This window comes from Hylobates moloch, unplaced genomic scaffold (genome assembly GCF_009828535.3).
Source record: "Hylobates moloch isolate HMO894 unplaced genomic scaffold, HMol_V3 SCAFFOLD_1, whole genome shotgun sequence".
Taxonomy (NCBI): Eukaryota; Metazoa; Chordata; class Mammalia; order Primates; family Hylobatidae; genus Hylobates; species Hylobates moloch.
In genome coordinates this window covers 84368393-84388100 of record NW_026652276.1, presented here as the reverse complement: position 1 = coordinate 84388100, position 19708 = coordinate 84368393, and the positions used below count along the sequence as shown (strand labels likewise).

General features: G+C 37.1%; 1 protein-coding gene across 7 annotated transcripts in view; it reads right to left on the bottom strand.

Moving 5' to 3' along the window:
• The window catches only part of CCDC148 (coiled-coil domain containing 148), a 308291-nt gene that overhangs the window by 83075 nt on the left and 205508 nt on the right, over window positions 1–19708 (bottom strand). For 5 of the 7 annotated variants that reach the window (XM_058441815.1, XM_058441814.1, XM_058441825.1 and 2 more), the window contains 2 exons: window positions 12299–12337; window positions 11209–11349 (listed from right to left, as the gene is read on the bottom strand). In XM_058441815.1, the coding sequence (XP_058297798.1) occupies window positions 11209–11349; window positions 12299–12337 (180 nt within the window). The remainder of the gene's footprint in view (window positions 1–11208; window positions 11350–12298; window positions 12338–19708) is intronic. The other 2 variants (XM_058441820.1, XM_032755656.2) reach the window with 1 other exon arrangement.

Sequence of the window (19708 nt, the reverse complement as noted above, 5' to 3'; positions counted from 1 at the left end):
TTTTTTTTTTTTTTTAGTTCCCATGTTTGCAGTACTCCATCAGATTCCCAAAGAAAAAAACTAAAAACTAAATAAAAAATACTTCCTTAAACTTTGCAAGATCACATGTCTAGGAGTTATTAATTGAAAGAATCACAAAAGGGAGGGTAGGAAGCAGTTCATCAGAGTGGCCCTCAGCCAAGTGGGGACACTTCAGCTCTACTGGCAGCAAGTTCTTTTGCAGTGAGGATGCTTGCTGTGAGAGATCTCAGTGGATGGATGTTAGAGCCAAGCTCAAGTTGGTGTTTAGGTGGTTCAAAGACATGTTTCCGGGGTCTAAGAAGTCTATGAGAGTTCTTATATTCCATATTCTCAGTTTTACAAACATGTAAAAAAAGTGCTATAAGCCAACTTTAGATCATCTGAATGGCACTGTACTATTGAGTCCTGCCATGGTGTTTTTATTTGTGTTCACATTTCAGGTGGCCCTAGTAACATATTATATAAACTGACAATATTTACAGTTTAAGTCATGTTTGTCTAACTGGGATCCCGTTAGATCACTCTTTCTTTCTCTCTCTCTCTCTCTCTCTCTCACACACACACACACACACACACACCCCTCTTTAAAAGAAGTCTCAGCCTCTCTGTTACACAAGGTTAACAAGGAGAGTCATGAGGGAAAAGGACCTGGAAGAAATGGATGACCTGGGCCAGGATCAGCAGGTACCATCTCACAGGGACCTCTCTGCTATGTGCTGGCTTCCAGGCAGCACTCTGATTTTCCCACCGCCTGAAGCCCTGAGATCTGTATCACTCTACCTCCTCAACAGCAGAGCATTCGATGGAGATGAAAGGCATTCAGTCACAGGCATTCAAAGAAAACTGCAGCGGACAGTCCCATATGCTGCAGTTCCTACAGTACACACATGCCTGCAACAATTAAAGGCCTTAATGGAAACAGATAAATTAATAGAAAGAGAGTTAATAAACCCTATTGGAGTCCATTAGGGCAAAAAGTCTATACTCTAAGTCCTGAACTTTGATTAGCTATAGCAAAACTAATAACTTCTGTTAGCATAAGAGTATTCACACTAGGAAGCAGTCAGACCAGCATGGGCGAGTGTGAAGACAGATGCCCAAATTACAGTTTGATGATACTGGAACAGGAAATAAAAGGAGGTCTAGGCATGGATGAGAACAAAGGCACTCTCCTAACCACCCCAACTTAGATTAATGTTAGGTTAGGTTAGGTTAAGGCTTTGTTGATACTCCCTGAGAAAGGCAGGAAGTAAATCTCAAAGTCACACTCTACATGTGTGTGTACACATGCATATACATATATTTGCATATGCATATATGTATGTATGTATATGCACAAATGTATCTAATTTGCTATATATGGGCATGCTTAATTTAACCAGTAACAAACTCTATATAGTTCATTTCATTTTATATTTTTAGTTTTTCTCTATTAACTCTTTTTGTTGTGCTTATAAAGTCTGAAGCTAAAAGATATCCTTCTGTATTATTAATAAGAGCTTCCATTGACCTAAGAATTGTATATCATTTTGTGGCAGAGCAGGTAAACACCTCCCTTTAAACAGAGACCAGAAAGGGGGCAATTTCTTGAGTGGATGATCTCTTATAATTTGAGGTATGGAGAATGGAGGACTGGGTATAATACCTGTCACAATAAAGGCACTTGGTATGTACTTATTGAACAAGCAAATGAATGAATGATCATTTTGTTTGGACTCTTAATGCCCCCTTTGGAATTATACACAATCTTACTGTGAATGTATCTTACTAGGAGTTGATACCATTATCCTATGTTAAAGGGTGGGGAGGCTATTGGAAATGAGACAAATGCCACACGGTACTATGTGCTGGAGGACGTTCGTACCAACACTGAATATAACAGTAAATGAAATATGTTGAGCCATAGTATTTTCTGAAAGGTGACTTCGGGATTTTAAAATAAAACACAGATTAGAAGACTTATATATATAGTTTACAATAAGATCAGCAAGTCATGAAACTTATGAAGTTAGTATATGTTTTATTTGTTTGAACTATTTAGGTGCTAATCAGTATATTTTGTTGATGACTGCCACTTAGAACCATAGGATGTACTAATGAGTCAAAGATTCTTTGGTTTAAAGTGGATAACTAAAGATAACTATTTCTGCATACCCTATGCTGTAATTAGAACATTTCTTCTTACTTGACCTTTCAAGGGATTCCACAGTCACTAGTGTTGGTAGAGTTCTGCCATTCTAGAGACATTCTGTTACCAGGTGAAGAGTAACCAGGCAAAGAGAAAAAGAACTGTATTCATGACATTAGTTTCTGAACCAGCATTAAAACCACTGCCTCTCATTATTATTATCTTTATCTCGTTTCTACCTTTTCTATTTGGTTCTCATGATTTTTCTAACTGCCTTCTGCTCTACCATTCCACTGGGGTAACAGTAATAAAAGTAACAATTAGAACATCATTTACTGAGGCCTTTCTAAGTGCCAGGCATGTGCGAACTGCTTCACATGCATTTTCTTATCATACAAATGCAAATAGCACCCAGACACAAACACTGAAATGGAGAGAAAGTAATTTCCCTCAAGGCCCCGCAGTTAAGAAGTGGCAGTGCTGGAACTCCAGCTCAGGTCTGAGGGAATGCAAAAAGCCCCATGCTCAATACCATCCTGAGCCATTCCTCACTTGCAGTGGGCTCACTGAATACATGGCCTTCCACATTTGCTACCCACTCTGTAGTTTTTTTTTTTTTTTTTCTCTCCTTCCACCATGGCTCTTCTTCATCTTTATTCTGGTAAATACAACCTCTTAGATCAGCTCCAGTACCTCCACATGTAGGAACTTCTTGGCTCAGGTCTTAATGAGGTTGTTAGTGAACCATTTAGTTATAGGTTTAAGGCCAACATATAGTTGAATAAAGGTGTCTTTGGACTGCTCGCCTTCTTTTATTTTATTTTATTTTTTTTGAGACGGAGTCTCGCTCTGTCGCCCAGGCTGGAGTGCAGTGGCGCAATCTCGGCTCACTGCAGGCTCCGCCTCCCGGGTTCACGCCATTCTCCTGCCTCAGCCTCTCCGAGTAGCTGGGACTACAGGCGCCCGCCACCACGCCCGGCTAATTTTTTGTATTTTTAGTAGAGACGGGGTTTCACCGTGGTCTCGATCTCCTGACCTCGTGATCTGCCCGCCTCGGCCTCCCAAAGTGCTGGGATTACAAGCGTGAGCCACCGCGCCCGGCCACTGCTCGCCTTCTTTTGAGCCTTTAGTGAAATATCATTTCAACATCATGGATGTACCAGGGGATATGGAAACTACCCTATACTCTTCTTAGGGGGAATGCTCATCTTCCACTCCTCACATAGCTGGGAACTTCCTCTCCCCAGGAGGGTTCACAGTATGGTCTGTCATTCTGATTGGCAAATGTGGGAGAAATGACTGAACAAGTTCAGCTCAGCCCTGTCTCTCTCTTAAAATGCCATCCGTCTTCAGGCAGCACTTTCCCCCTTCTCTGCCTTGCAGTAAGCAGCCTGTGCTTTTACAGGAAGATCTGGATAGTCACAGCTCTTTCTGAGCCTAGAGAGGTGGGTTTGTTCAATGATGGAAGTATCAAAAAAATGCAAGGGGCCACCGGGGCCAGCCACAGTCTCTAACACCTGGGCTATTAAATTCTGCCCTCTTGGTTCAAGGGTCATTCGTCCTTCTTCTTGAATGGTAGTAGGTACTTGCAGTTGAGTCGTTTTATCAGCCTGCCTCCCACCACTATAATCAAATTTTGGGGGACTATTAGCCTTTTCCACATCATACTCTGTCTGTACCTTTCAGTCCGAGCTGGCAGTGTTTCTAATAAAATTTTCCCAAGAACCCAGCAGGACCTCTGTGGATTTTTGGGAATTCACTACAACAGACAAAAGCTATACCACAATCTTTTTGAAATAATCTCGTCTCTCTCTCGGTCTCCTGCCGAGATGGCTAAGGGATACTACTCTTAAGCTTCCTGGAGGCCCGCTAGTTTGAAAAGATCCATGAGAAGCACCATTGGTCTCCCAGAAGGGTCTTTTATATGACTAACTACTCTGACTTTTTGATCTTTTCAAGACTAAAACAAAGGACTGTATATTCACACCTCAGTCTGTTCTTCATGCCATACTGTTGGCAGTTATTTGTTAACTCTAAGATCTTTTCCAATCTAGATAGGTCAAGAAGTTCCCAAAGCATCAAGTCTTGATCCTTTTCACTTAAATTTCTTCCCTCTATTTATCTCTTTTCTTTTTACTATAGGCAGCAAAAAGAATCCATGTGGCACCTTCAACATTTTTTTTTTTGATATCTTAGTTCATCAACTAGGAAGTTTATTTCTGGTTAATTTGTTTTCCATCTAACTGCAGGACATGACTGCCCTAGGCTTTCTGTCACCACATTAACAGTGATCCTCCTTTTTCCAGTTTCCAATAATACATTCATTACTTCCTCCTCAGCCCTCACCAGTCACGTTGTTAACATCCATATTTCTACTAACGGTTGATTCAAGGTATTCTAGTTTTTTCTATCATCCTCAAGATGATATCCTCAAAATTCTTCCAGCTTCTTCCCACTTATAAATTCCAAAGCCACTTCTGCATTTTTAGGTATTCATTATGGCAGCATTTCACTTCCAGATACTAAAATCTGTATTAGTTTTTTTTAAATCATTGCTATATAAAAATTGCCTCAAATTTAGCAGCTTAAAACAACACTCACTTGCTAGCTCACAATTCTGTAAACCAGAAGTCTAGCATGGTGTGGTTGGGCTCTCTGCTTATGGTATCACCAGGCTGAAATCAAGGTATTGACAAAACTGAGTTCTCATCTGGAGAAAAAATCTGCTTCCAATCCCATTCATAAAAATCCAGTTCTTTATGGATATGGGCCTGTAGGCTATAGGTCCCATTTCCTTGCTGGCCATCAGCCCGGGCCACCCTCAGCTCCTTGAGGCCACCACATTCCTTGCCATGTGACTCCCTCAGTCTTTTATCCATCGATGGTGGTCACATCCTTCTCATGTTTCAAATCTCTGACCACCCCAGTCTGCGATCACTGTGCCTTTAAAGGGCTCATGTGATTAGGTCAGGACCACTCAGATAATTTTAAGGTCTTCTGTGCCATATAATCTGACCCAATCATGGGAGTAAAATCCACAGTATTTATAGTCTGGGTGATTATACGGGGCACGTCTGGAGGGTGGGTAGGGGATCCTATAGCCCACCTTAGAAGCCTACTTATTTTGGTGTTATTCATTGACCACTTTAAGTTCAACAATCCTGAAAAAGCAGAGTTTAAAGCCTGGGAATTTTTTTAAAAATCATTCGTCTATGCTCACCATTTTTTCTACTCTTAGCTCTTTAGATCAGTATACTATTAGATTAAAAGACGCTGGAGAAGAGATTTTATAATGTCATGATTCATTGCCCTGATAAGAACCTACAAATTCCCACACTGGGAGAATGGTTCAGATCTGAAATGGGGAGGTACTCTGAATTCCCTCCTGTGCAAGAGCTTCTGGAGTCTTCTGAAATAAGAATGGTTACAGTCCTTTAACCTGCATTCTGTTTATGACAGTCTACTGGTTTTTGTTTTAGACTATTTCTCCTCTTCTTGGTTCTCTGCAGGAAGCATGTAATTTGGGTATTATGAGATCCCCTGAGGGCGTGGGGGAACACCCAAGTGCCAATGTTCTGCCAAAGCCATGTCTTTTGGTATTTACTGGTATGATGTTACAAGAAGCTAAGAATTCACAAAGTGGCAGATCCCTCCCCAGAAAGATCTCTAAGGCAAGGCTGAAGGTCACAGCAGAGGTATCCTGATATCCTTGAAAATACTCCCCACCCCTCAATTGCACAAAGTGTCTGGTGTGCAGATTAGGAGTTGGCTAAATTAGAGAGAATTTTGAAATGCTAGACGAGGGGAGAGATATGTCTTCTTTTTATGTGAGTCTTGCTAAAATCTCCATTTTGGAAGTGAGGCTAGAACCATCCTTGTGATGGATTCTGTGGAACTCTAAACTAGGCATCATGCAGCAACAACATCTCCTAAACCTCAATAATGCAGAGAAATTTTTCTGTGATTTAAGCTACGCAAAGAGCCACATCTAGAGAAAGGGTGGTATGGGAACCAATATTACATAAGGTCCAGCTAGCATGGAAATTTTGTTTCTTACAATAGCTCCCAGAGATCATTTATAGAGAGGCATTATCTTTTGATTTTATCATGACAACAATTTCAGAAATAGAGAGATGCTCCTGAAAAACATCAATATCATCTAACAACTTAGGAATCAAAACTTTCTTTGAGTCTTAAAACTATGAAAACTATAACTATTATATTCAACTTGAGTTTTAAAGCATAGAAGAAAAACTGATTTAAGGAGCTGGGCATCTGCAAGGGTAAAATTAGCATCGAATACAAACCAAAATATTATTCCAGTAAATTGGTCATAACAGATAAATTGCTGGAAAGAAGAATTAGGAGGAAGATTACCTCTTGTTCAGAAATTGTATGGTGGAGTTTTGCACATGGTACAGTTTCTCTGCCTCTACTGCCAGTCTCTTAGGAGAAGGGAAAGCCAGGTAAATGAGACAGCAGATGGGGGGAAAACAGAGCACCAGCTACCAAAGCAACACCTCTCATGACAGCAGAGAGCTGCTGGTAGAATTTTCTGCCAAGCTACTGTTAAATGCTGAAGAACCAAAATGTGTCTCCAACAGTAAAATAGTTAAAACAAAGATAATCTAGGTTTGTGGTGAGTGTATGTAAAGACAGCTAGAACTTCTGGTCAGTATCTCTGAGTTGACATGGAAATCTCCTTTCCTACCTCAAACACATAGAAATGCTGGACAAACTATAACACAACTACACACACACACACCCACACCCACACACACACACACACACACACGCACTGCCCCAGTGCCAAAAATAAACATGGAACCTAAAGTCAGAGCAGTCAGAGACAGCTGAAGCCAAAGGACTTGAGGAAAACTGGGACCCAGTATAGGTCTGCATAGCTGGTGGCCGGAGGTCTAACATTTGTCATGGGACCTGTGCTAATGGGAGCTGGAATCAAGCTACTTAAAAATAGCACAAAGTCACATAGGACTCGTCCAGATACAAAATAGGGACTAGATACACCATAATCACTCTCTGCAAAAGTTCCAGGGAGACCAGAGAAGAAAAGGGGTCAAGTGCAGAACCCCAGACCAGTGCTGTGCACTAGCCCTAAATCTGATGCACTCTAGGCTCATGGCATAGTGTCCCAAGTCTAGAAACTGATACGAAAATTATTCCCAGGCCAAAGGGTAAAATGCATATGACCTTCAACAGAGACACACGTAAGAGCCACCTGTAGAGATGCTCTTGCTACCAGGTCACAGTTCATGAAGAGAAGCATAATTCATAAGAAACAGTTTAATAACCTCGATTACTTGAGCGTTTTAAATTTCCATGATAATATAGATACTACAGGCAAATCTAAAAGGCAAATGACCAACGGGTGAAAATACATGTGTAACCCATATAACTATAAAAAGAAATAGTATCTAGAATTTATAAAGAGCTTTTACATATTAATTTAAAAATGGATTTTAAAAGTATGAATAAGTGAGTTACAGAGAAAGAAAACTCTCCAGTAAACATGAAAGATTTTCAACCTCACAAATGATCATGGAAATACAAATTAAAATATTTATAAGATACTTTTCAAATTTATCAAATTGACAAAAGTCAAAAAGCAAAGTTGTAGTATCTTATAAACCACCCCCCAAAATCTTATAAAGTTGAAAGTATATGAATCTACAACATAGTTATTCTCCTTCTAGGTACACCCTAGTGAAAGCCTGAACACATGCATCAGTACAAGCTGGCTGCTACAGCACAGCCTATAAGAACAAAACTTTGGAAACTTAAATGTCAACCACCAAAGAGAATGGATAAATGCTAGCTCACTTCTACTATGGAACACTATGTAGCAATTAAAAGGCCGGGCATGGTAGCTCACGCCTGTAATCCCAGCACTTTGGGAGGCTGAGGTAGGCGGATCATCTGAGGTCGGGAGTTTGAGACCAGCCTGACCAACATAGTGAATCCCCGTCTCTACTGAAAATATAAAAATTAGCCAGGTATAGTGGCAGGCACCTGTAATCCCAGCTACTCAGGAGGCTGAGGCAAGAGAATCACTTGAACCTTGGAGGCAGAGGTTGCAGTGAGCCAAGATCATTGCACTCCAGCCTGGGCGACAGAGCGAGACTCCGTCTCAAAAAAAAAGAGTGAACTAGGTCTATGTGTATTACTAACATAGGTATATATATATATTTATTTTACTTTAAGTTCTGGGATACACGTGCAGGACATGCAGGTTTGTTACATAGGTATACATGTGCCATGGTGGTTTGCAGCACCCATCAACCCATCATCTAGGTTTTAAGCCCTGCATGCATTAGGTATTTGTCCTAATGCTCTCCCTCCCCTTGTCCCCCACCCCCGAAACACAGACATATTTTTAAAACACTGCAGAATGACATAGCATGAGAGTGTTCATGAAAAAATTAGTCACAAATTATACGTCAAAATATCTTAAAATCTATATATGGCCTGGAAAGATAGAAGTAAAATTCCTGATCATGATTGTCTCTTGGGAGGAAAGAAGGGAAATGGTACTGAGGAAGTTCTCAGAAGAGGATTTCAACTTTATCTATAATATTCTCTCCTTTATTTAAATTTTAAAAATCTGAAACAAAATGAAAAATGTTAACATTTTAATGCTAGCCAATGTGTACTAATGTCTATATCATATTAATCTCTATTTTTAAAAAATTTTATAAATGAAAAAGCATTTTAAAAATAAAATAAGTTATATGCCTTGGTCCTACACAACTGCTAGGGTTTGACCACAAATTTGGCTTAGTTTCCCAAAACATTGTAATGTCCTCTATACTCTATATAAATAGGACAACAAATTTGATAGGGCACTTCTTATAATATCTTTTATTATAAAGTGCAGGACACTTTATACATGTAACACCCTGCATGAAGCTTAGCAAAATGCAACCAGGGATGAAAATGCATTCTAGGCATGGAGGTTTTCATGTTTTTTCAACATGTGCTACTTTAATGCTCATAGGTATAGATCCCATCTTGCATTCTAAGATGAGGAGAGGATATTTAATTTACATACACAATTAGCGATACTGAAATTCTCCTCAGCCTTCATCTTTTCAGGCCTAAGTGTCCTTGTTTTAAGCTGCATTTAGGTTAGCCCTTTGGGTGCCTCAGCCATTAAAATAGCTTAATTCTTCCTTCCATTACTCTGTTCAGTTTTTGTTATAGTGTTTATGAGGCAATTGTCAGCCCCATCTGCAAGCTCAGGAAGCTCTCTCTCTCTCATCTTTTAAATGCCTTTCTCTCACTTCCAGAAATCTTACAAACTAGTGATGTCCCTCCATCCTCTCCTGTGTAGCCATGCCAGTTCCTCAACCCAAACTTAATTCGCACAATTAATTGTACCGACTCCCATTCTCAATACTTGAGTTATTTAATTGGTATGGCTTTACCTGTCTTTGTAAACTCCCAGTAAATGAAACTGTTTCCAAATCTCTTCATATGACATTTAAGTTGACACTGCATGTAAAAAGGTGCCTACAAATATAATACTTTTTGTGGTCACGCTAATTCACAGTGAGGAAATGCTTCGAGGGCCCAAGTAGAGGGATATGCTTTTCACATACTGTACTTTCATAACACTAAATAATTGGTAAGTTCCCCCATTCCAGAGATATATAGCTCACTTACATTATTTGAAACGTGATCAATATTTATGAGTTTTGGAGGTACATGTAATTATTCCCTTTAATCATCAACTCTTGATAGGGACTTGATAAAACCACCCTATTTACTTCCTTAGAAGCAGAAATCAAATTCGTCTTTGAATTAAAATAAGCACTGTGAAGTATATCTTCTTAGCAGCTGACTTTGTCAAATGATCATATAACTTCTATGTATGTTGTTTTCCACACATGCTGCCTCTACACCAATTTGCTGATTTAAAGTCACAAAACAAATCAATAACAATGACAACTGAAGTATAATAAAATGTGGAAAAACTGGCTTATAGCTTTAAAATACATAGTTCCTTTACCCCCACATATTCAACTTGGAAGGAACAACTCCTAGGCATGAGATTCTTTGACTTAGTTGGTCACATAGTGCAAAACGTCAACCATGTTCACAAAAATGAAAAGTTTGTCCACCGATGACCATGAATTAATTAATCATTCTTAGCACTATAAGCAGCTTTTCCAAAGAAAAGATTTTTTTTACACCATATAGATCAAGTCAAAACAGGTGTATAGGTTAAAGACATTTCCTTTCATTCTGCTGATCACAAATTAATTGACTTTCTGTGAATTATTTCTACAGAGCTTAGACACTCCATTTAAAAAATGGTTAATATATCTGATTAAATCGCTAACAAAAATATTTTTATGGCAAATTTCATAATTTTTGTGGTGGGAAAAAACATAAATGCCTAAATAAGTATCTCATGTATATATTTAAAACAAAACAACCCTTAAGTGTATTCTATCTTCCATGGATTATCAACAACCACTTCTTTTGGTGTATAGTTTTAAGATTGTGCAACAAATATTTACTCAAAAGAGGAATGATGAATTTGTGTTAGTAAACGAAAAACAAAACCATCTAATAAACAGCCAAGAAGTAAACTCTAAAGGGCGTTTTGACTTTCCATGAATTGCACTGTCTCTAGTATAATATATTCTATCAACAAGGATGTTTTTGGCAATTATTTACCACAGTGCCGTCAACCAAGACACTATCCCAGCACAGCACCCTCTCATTTTTTGCCACATCCCTATTTATTACGGGATTTAACAACCACCACAACCTTGTCTTTTTTTTTTAACCTACAGCACCTCTTCTAATCACAGGTACCTATGCTCACACAAATCAACAATCTGGGTTCTCCTCCATATCAACAAATCTTTGAAGCTCAAATAAACTTTTCATTAGAAAAAACATTCCACTAGATCTTTACGAATGTTCTCAGAACTGCTTATGAGAATTTCATGCCAAACACCAAGATCAAAAAGCTCAGTCAGGCCATTAAGCATTCATTCACACATTCATATTGACAATAGATTTTATACTTTTTTTTTCTTCTCTGCTCTTTGCAAAAATTCCTTCTTCTTCCACAGTTTCTCTTTCTCCTCTTCCCTTTCTCTTCTTCTGGCAGAAATTTCCATTTCCAGTCTTGCTACCTCTTCCTGGTGGGTTCGCCATTGAAGAACCTGAAATAAATAGAAAAACTTCATTCCAGTAACTACGCACACGGAAGTTATTTCATAGGTCATAATAAGACTAGGCTCTATATCAAGCAGATGTCACTTTTTTTTCCAAATAAATGTTTAAATTCTATGTGCGCATGACTGTGTGATGTATCTGTGAAACGTATGTGTGTGTTAGGGTTAAAAGGAAAAAGCAACTTTAAAATCATGTCATTAAGGAATTCTTCACCTGGATTCATGGAGTGGGGTTCCTAAAGAGTCTATGATTTAACTCCAAAGAATCTGTATATTCCCACAAATAGTAAGTAAAAATTTCTGGTTTTGCCTATGTTTTTTTTTCCCGGAGGTTAAACAACTTTCAAAAATTCTCAAATAATCCTAAAATTCTTAAACGTTTAAGAATCTCTGCTATATTTCAGCCTTCTTATTTTATAAGAATGGAAAACAGGCCTGAATTAAGATGAAAAATCATTGTAAGACACTTAAAACAACTTTCTGGGTACCAGTATGTGTTATTGGCAGAAGTATACTTGCTACAGCTTTTCTACTGGGTATTAGGTAATATGTAAATATGTGTCACAATATAAAAAATGCATAGCCTTGATTCACAACCCTATTTCCAGAATATTATTTAAAGAGAAGACAATTAACTGGACAAGTGCACAAAAATGTACCCACAGGAATGTGCACTACAGTGCTGTTTAAAACAGAAAAATCGAAAAAGTCTAAAGTCTGGCAGTAAGAGATGGCTTAAATCAATTATGGTTCTTTTATACAATGACTGCTGTTGAAAGAGGATGCCATAACTCTATATTCACTGAAACAGAAAATATCCACGACATATTATTAGATGCAGAAAAGCAGATAAAAGCCACATTTGCAGTATGATCTCATTGATGTAAAATATCAACTATGTATCTATGCATAGAAAGAGATTTGGAAGGGGACTTACCAAATAATGATATTGGTTATCTCTGAATAGAATCATTTCCTGGGATTTAAAAAAATTATTCTTTAAATCTTTCTGTGCTGGGTGACATTTTTTCAATAAGTATTTATTATCCTTGTAAGCAGGAAAACAATGAAACTAATGAAATAAAAACAAATACTTAACTGATCCATGCATACATCTGGCTAAGGAAGTGGATAGCAGGGAAATGTAGAGGCATGCAAAATTCTTTTTATATTAGCATTCCCAATTAAATACTTCATTTCTTACACATTTAATGTAAGCATTATTTATTAATGGTAATATATATGATGAAAATTAAATAAATAAAATGTCAAACCAATACAATTAATTAAAGTGACTCTAAACAAGTTCATTTTGCGAAAATTTCATTTTCTAAAGTAATACTTGCCTTGTTTATCAAAATAACCCATGAAATTTCTACTCCCACTCTTTAAATACAGTTCAGTTTAGCCCACCTACTGCTTATCCTGTCCATCATATTGACCTTTTTCTTGGGAACCTCATTCCTAGAATAGATCATCCCCTGCCTTCTGTCCTGACCTGCTTTCAAACCTTTCCTTTCTGTAATTTATCTTCCATCTTTCACTTGCTACAATTCAAATCAGTGTCCTGTCATCCTATCACTTATTACCAGTGATCTACCCCTGAATACCCAAAAGATAGTTCTCTGTTCTCCATTCCTTGACCTCATGGTGATAGTTGACACTGCTGACCATCACTTTATGCTTAAAACTCTCTCCTGCCCAGGTCATGACATTTCTCTCTGTTTCTCTACCAACAGATACTGCTCTCTTCTTCCTGTTTCCTGTGTCTACCCTATAATCCCAACCCTACATTATCCTCTCATTAACCTCCAACCTCTCTATCTATGTTCATTATATGATGTGCTTATCCTCTTCTAGGAGTTCATTCTGTCTCTGACCACAAAATTTATATTATCCGCTCTATCTTTTTGTCTGCAATTCAATCCTATGTTAACAAATTCCTTAAGACTTAGCTATTTGTATGTACACTTAAAATCCAACATTTCCTAAATTAAATTCAACATCTTTAACTTTGCCACAGCTTCACATCAAACCCTGTGCACCTGCTTCTCCTTTCCAAATATCCTGGTTTGGTCTGTGGAACCACAAGTCACCAGGTAGTTTGGATTTTTTTATTACTATATATACACATCAACATGACTGTCGTCTCTTTACATTTTACATCTGACTTGGAAGCCCATAAATTTCTTAAGCTCAGATGAATTTTTATTTATGACAAACTAATTTCTAAACCATTGAGCTTGGTTGTAGTTCCCTGGTCCATCCAAAGTCTTTCTGCCAAAAGTATTTAGAACAAGATCAGAAAGTTCAAAAGGATGATGTCAACTGATCAATACAGAATCTAAATAATTTAGTTTTCTCACTACCAACAAATGCCCCCCTTTGATGTAGCTAACACGCTAACACGTAATCTCTAAGTAGCGTTCTTCCTCTGCCTTCCCTTATATGGCCATTCCTATTCTTGTTCTATTCTTTATTAATCATAAAATATTCATGGTCTACATCTTCCTTGAAACATTCTACTGCCCATTTTTATCTCTCTTGTCTTATTTCACTGACCATACCACAACTGCTCTCTGAGTATGTTGAATATATTGTTAGTTTCCACTTAGAGTACAGTCCATGCATTTGCCTTCCCCTTATACCGCCTAGCAGAGTACTGGTACATCGTAGGTGCTCAAAAAATAACTTTTATTTAATCCATCAAATGAATATTTTAAATGAAGCCTGATAAATAAGAAAAAATGTTAATATTAGAATACATCACTTTGCAACAACTGCTGAAATAATGGATCCTAGTTAATGATCATCAATGGCTGCTAAAAACGTCATATTAACAATTAATGGGAAACTTTATAATGAATGGATCAAGCTGGAAACAAACACACGGAATAATCTTAACATCACAGAGGAACAACCAGACATTGTTCCTTCTGATGGAAGCATACAGCATTCCCATGAATTATTCTTGCCAAAAAATAAAATTGAATCTGATCAAAGCTCTAGACCTACCTATCAGGTTACAGGAAATTCAGCCAACAGAGAAACACATTATGCAATAGTATATGGGAACACAATCCACAAAACTAAAATTTGTGAACACTCAAAGAACTTTAACAAATTACAAGAAAAAAAAGAGAGATAAATTGATAGAGATTTATGAAACATCTTAACCAAATGCAATATGTGGTTTATATTTGGATTCTGATGTAAATAAACCAATGTGAAAAGAAATTATGAGATAATTAGAGCTATTTCAATACTGATTAGTTAGTTGATGCTATTAAGTTGATGCCGTTGGTTAGTTGATGCTATTAAGGAAATACTGTTAAAGTTTTTAGGTATGGTAATACTACGGTTATGTTCTATAACTTTAGAGATATACACTTTAATTTTAAAGCTAGATACTTAATACTAACAGATTATATGGTGCTTGTGATTCTTACTATTATTTCAAGGGGCAGGAGGGAGTAAGTAAGAATACAGATAAAACATATTTGACTAGTGAATGGATAATTGTTGAAGTTAGGTGATGATAGACTTTTATAGGTTTTAAAATTTTTCCATACTAAAAAATGTATTGAAAAACAAAATAAACTATAAAATATAATGCATATGCAAAGAGATTTATATAATAAAATACTGTAGTCTCAAGGTTCTGAGGCAGTAGGAAGGAAGATCTGTAATACACTGAAACAGTGAAAAGAAAAATTCAGCCTTTCTGAGCACAGAGACTATTTTTATAAATTTTAATGGAAACAAGTTAGGGTTTTAGAACTACTCTTCACATTTTTTTTATTTAAAACTGAGGGGAACCATCATTGAATGACCTTTATATGATGTCCTGTGATTTAAAGAAGCAAAAGCATAAATCAAAATCTATAAATGGGAAAGATTTCGGTTTCCTAAGGCAAGATAATAATCAGACCAATAAAACTAGTATAACCAGTTTACTCACCAGTTTATTTAATTTACCCTTCCCTGTCTTTGGCAAGTCTAAATGATGCTTCTTTTCTCCAAAAAAAAAAAAATGATAAAGTTATGTTGATTTTTAAACAGTGATTTACCCACCAGAAAATCCTGAAACAGCTGCAAATTCAACAACCAAAAGCCAATAGTTTGTAGATCTTAAGTAATACAAGAAAAAAAGAAAAGGAAAGAAATGCTGTAAAAAACAAAAAAAAAAAAAACAAAAAAAAAACCCTAGAGCAAAGCTTCAGCCTTCAGAAACTAAATTGCTTCTACTTAATATTGGAATCATGGGGATGGTCAGGGACCTGTAGAATTTTACCTGAAGGCAATAATTCACAGGATTATTTCTAATTATAATGCTATCAGGAAAAAAAAGGGGGGGGGGGTAAAGGAAAGAAGGTTGTTGGAAGCTAGAGTGGTGAGATCTTGATAATGAGAAACAGGCTCAGCAGCAATTGGTATCTAAGCAATAAGGCAAAACAACTTTTCAGAATGCACACTGGATAAGATGAAGAATCTGGTGGCCATTGAAATAATCCTTATCCAATGGATCCTCACAGAGATACTCAAGGGATGTGAATGGCTTCCATGTGGAGAGAATGACAAACAATTATGGTATTTTCAAGACACCTAAGGATAAGAAAGCTGGCAGGTGGGCAAAGGAATCAATATTAGTACAATAGACTAAAGCACAGAAGACTCTAAGTGAACAGTAAGCAAAAGGAAGAATGGCACAGAAGAACATTTTAGTAGTTTTATTTTAAAGGCTTTGCTAATTATATAGCTTTAAAGAGAGTATGTGAACATATAACCATGTAACAATAATAATCACAAAAGAACATTACCACAGTGGCAGCCAGGAGTGTGTGTTATAGGAAAGCATTATTTAGACTACTAACTACAGGGCATTTTTCCAGGTTTTAATTAATACTTTGCTTAATATGCCTACCAAGGGTTGTCTTTGAATGAGACCTTAACCTAACAGAGGATAAATGACATTTAAAATACATTCGTCTACTGCAAATAATAAATTAATGGTTTAAAATGAAAATGGTTAGTAGCATTACATGTACCCCTCACTCTTAATGTACAGTAAAGTGGTTCAACTGAAATTAATAAGCACACATTCACAGAAAGAACAAAGTAATAGAAAAACAAATATGAAGCCCATGAAAACTTCAAAGGTAATGATTGAAATTAACATCAATGAAACAATATTAACACAATTTTACATCAAAGTTGAGAGCTTTGAAAACCATTTAAGTGTCAGTATGACATAAAGGAAATGAATATTGAACATCTGCTTTTGAGACCCATCTTTGCCACCAACAACAATATTGTTACTTTGAGCAAATGGCTCATGCAGTTCTTTCATGTGTTAAAGGGAGGGACTGGATCAGGTTACCACTATAGTTCATTTAAGTTCTATTATTCTGATACCATATTTTCCTTAGAGATATCATAATATATGATATTCTCGCAATTTTCTTCTCCAAGCAAAGCTGACTTCAATGAAAAAACATCAGTATTTTGTAAACCTTTTAAATAATAATAATTAAACATTAATATTATATTCTATTGGCCATATTTATGGAAACAGAGTGTGATGTGGTTGTTTTATATGGAAAATCAAAAGAAAGGTACCATCTGAGCAGTACCTATAACTGACAATAATGAAATATGAAAAATTGCCATTTATGAGAGATTATTTTGTGCCAGGCTAACGTTTTATTAAGATGTTAAACACATGGTATGATGTAATCCTTGAAACAAGCAAGCCTGTCTACTTCACACTTCATCTGCCTAACTTCTACTTACCCTACTCAAGTCTTGGCTCAGATGCCATTTGCTCCAGGAAGCCTTTCCTAACCTACCATGCCCAGATCAGATACCTCTCTACTTCTCTAGCACATTGTCCCTATTCTATTACCGCATGTATCAAGTGTTTGGAATGACCCAAGGGACTGCAAACTTCATAAGGGCAGGGACCAGATCTGTCTTATTCATAGGCTGTCTCCAAAGATTAGCACAGCATCTGCTACTCAGTAAGGGTTCAATAAGTACTTCTTGGGTGACTGCATGGATAATGCTCTGAAGTTAGATTGACAGTATTTTCTCTTCTGCCTCTTGCATTGATCTTTAAAAAGAAAAAGTCTCCCACCAGACATGCTACCATTTTCCAACTCCCCCACCGTGGGACTCCTGATCCCTGCTTTCCTCAGTCCTAGCTGTTTCACTGCTTCCTGAGCTTCATCTGTGCTTATCTGATGGGGAAAATAATCAGAAAACTTGTCAGGATTTTCAGCAACTAATTTACATTTCCATCAGGATTAGAGGACATGTATAAAAACTAGCAAACAAATCCCTTTCTCTGTCTTCTCCCTTAATGTTACTATAAGCTTCTAATTCAGTTCAGCTGAGTAAACTTTAAATTTTCATTTTATTAAATCTTTAACAGTCTGATAGCTCCATTAAATATTTTTCCAATGTACCAATGTTTTTCAATATTACCTACCTAAGCTTTTTAATCTTATGTATTTCATTTATGCTTAAACTTTGCTCATGAAATACAGTACCTGTGATTTTGGATGTTATTAAAGCTTTCTATTCTCCATTTGGCATTTCTGCTTAGCAGAAAAATTTTGTCTTTATTTTTGGCTTCACAATTATTCCTTGGTTTCTTAGGTGACTTCATAAGTTCATTTTTTTATCACCTCTCTTTGATAACTGCTTTTCATTTTCTGTGGCCTTTTATTAGTCTTTCTCAGATTCTCAAAGATAATGCACTATTATTATCTTGACTGTTCCATGTCCTTTACTTTTCAAATAAAATCTTGCAATGTTTCATTTAATTGGTTAGACCTGGAGGGTCTAACCTTAGCGTAAAACAAAACTTTTAGAGGAAGAAACAAACTAAATGCCAATAAGCAGAAATTTATCAACAGCTACTTTTTCTGAAAGGATAAAATTTACAAACCTATCAGTCAATTTTATTTATGAAAGTAACAAAAAAACTGGACTAAGGGTAAGGAATTCACTTGCTTCTTGGCTGTGAGATCTTGGGAAGTCACTTCCCAGTTCTGGGCCTCAAATCCTCTTTTAAAAATTAAGAGGACTAGATCAGTATTGTCTAAACAATTCATTAATTGGATCATGAAATCAATTTTGTGGATAGCAACTAGCATTTTTTATGCAAGATAATAGAATGGAAAATAACAGAGATCATGTCAATGTATTAATGCTGTGTCAAGAAATTATTTCCATTCTGTGTGTGTTCATTTGTGATGTAAAATACATTTCCCACTGTAAGTCACAGTCAAAGAAGCTTGAAAAACACATCAGAAAGCTCTCTATAATCCTTCCCAATGCTAAGATTCTATGGCTCTGTGATAATAAAGACCAATGTTTTTATGTCACCATCATTGAGCTACAGTCTTTCTTCCTTCTGCAATCAACTCAGAAGCACAGCATAGATGAGACAACCCAGGTTTTGAAATCATAAACCAGAGTTTGAGTCCTACCTCTGTGACCTATTAAAGGTGTCCCTGGGCACACTGTTTAACCACTTAGAACCTCAGGTAAGTGTAAAATGAGATAATAATGATGCACACTTGACAGGGTTGCTATGCAAACACCAACCATTTGAACAAACCAGAAACTCAGGAATCATCCTAACACTGCCTGTCCCTGACACTCCATGTATCCAAGTTCTGTTGCCTATTACTCCTGATTGTACTTCCCACTATCTCTTAAACCCATTCAGTTCTCTCTATCTCCATAACCACCACCCTAATTCCATAAGAGCCTCCCTGCATCCACTGTTGCTCCTCTCTCTCTACTGAGGCCAGACTCAGTAGAGAAAATACTCCATTGAGTATTTTCAAAACAGATGTCTGATCCATCTCATTCCCTGTCTACACTCCCATCTCCCTGCCTAACATCTTTCAATGGTTTCTACTGCTCATAGGGTAATGTGTAAACTCCCAGGTATAGATTACATGGCTCCCAGTATTTGGCCCAGCCTATGTCTGCAACCCTAACTCATAATCCACACCAATTACCAATTTACCCTCTGTGTTCCAGATGCACCTTACAGATAGATCCCTGAACAGGCCACATGCCTTCCAGCTATATAGATATTGCATATGCCATTTTTTTTTTCTTGGAGTGTTCTTTCCCCCTCCCTGCCCCACACTCCCCTTTCTAATCAATATTTATTCAATCCCAAATTTCTGCTGCAATTTCTGTCAGGGAAGCCTTGCCCACCAGGACATGATACCAAGCCTCTTAGTTATGTGCTCCCATAACACTGTTTACTTTTTCTTCAAGGTAATTCTCATAATTCGAAATTAGACATTCAGTCTTGTAATTA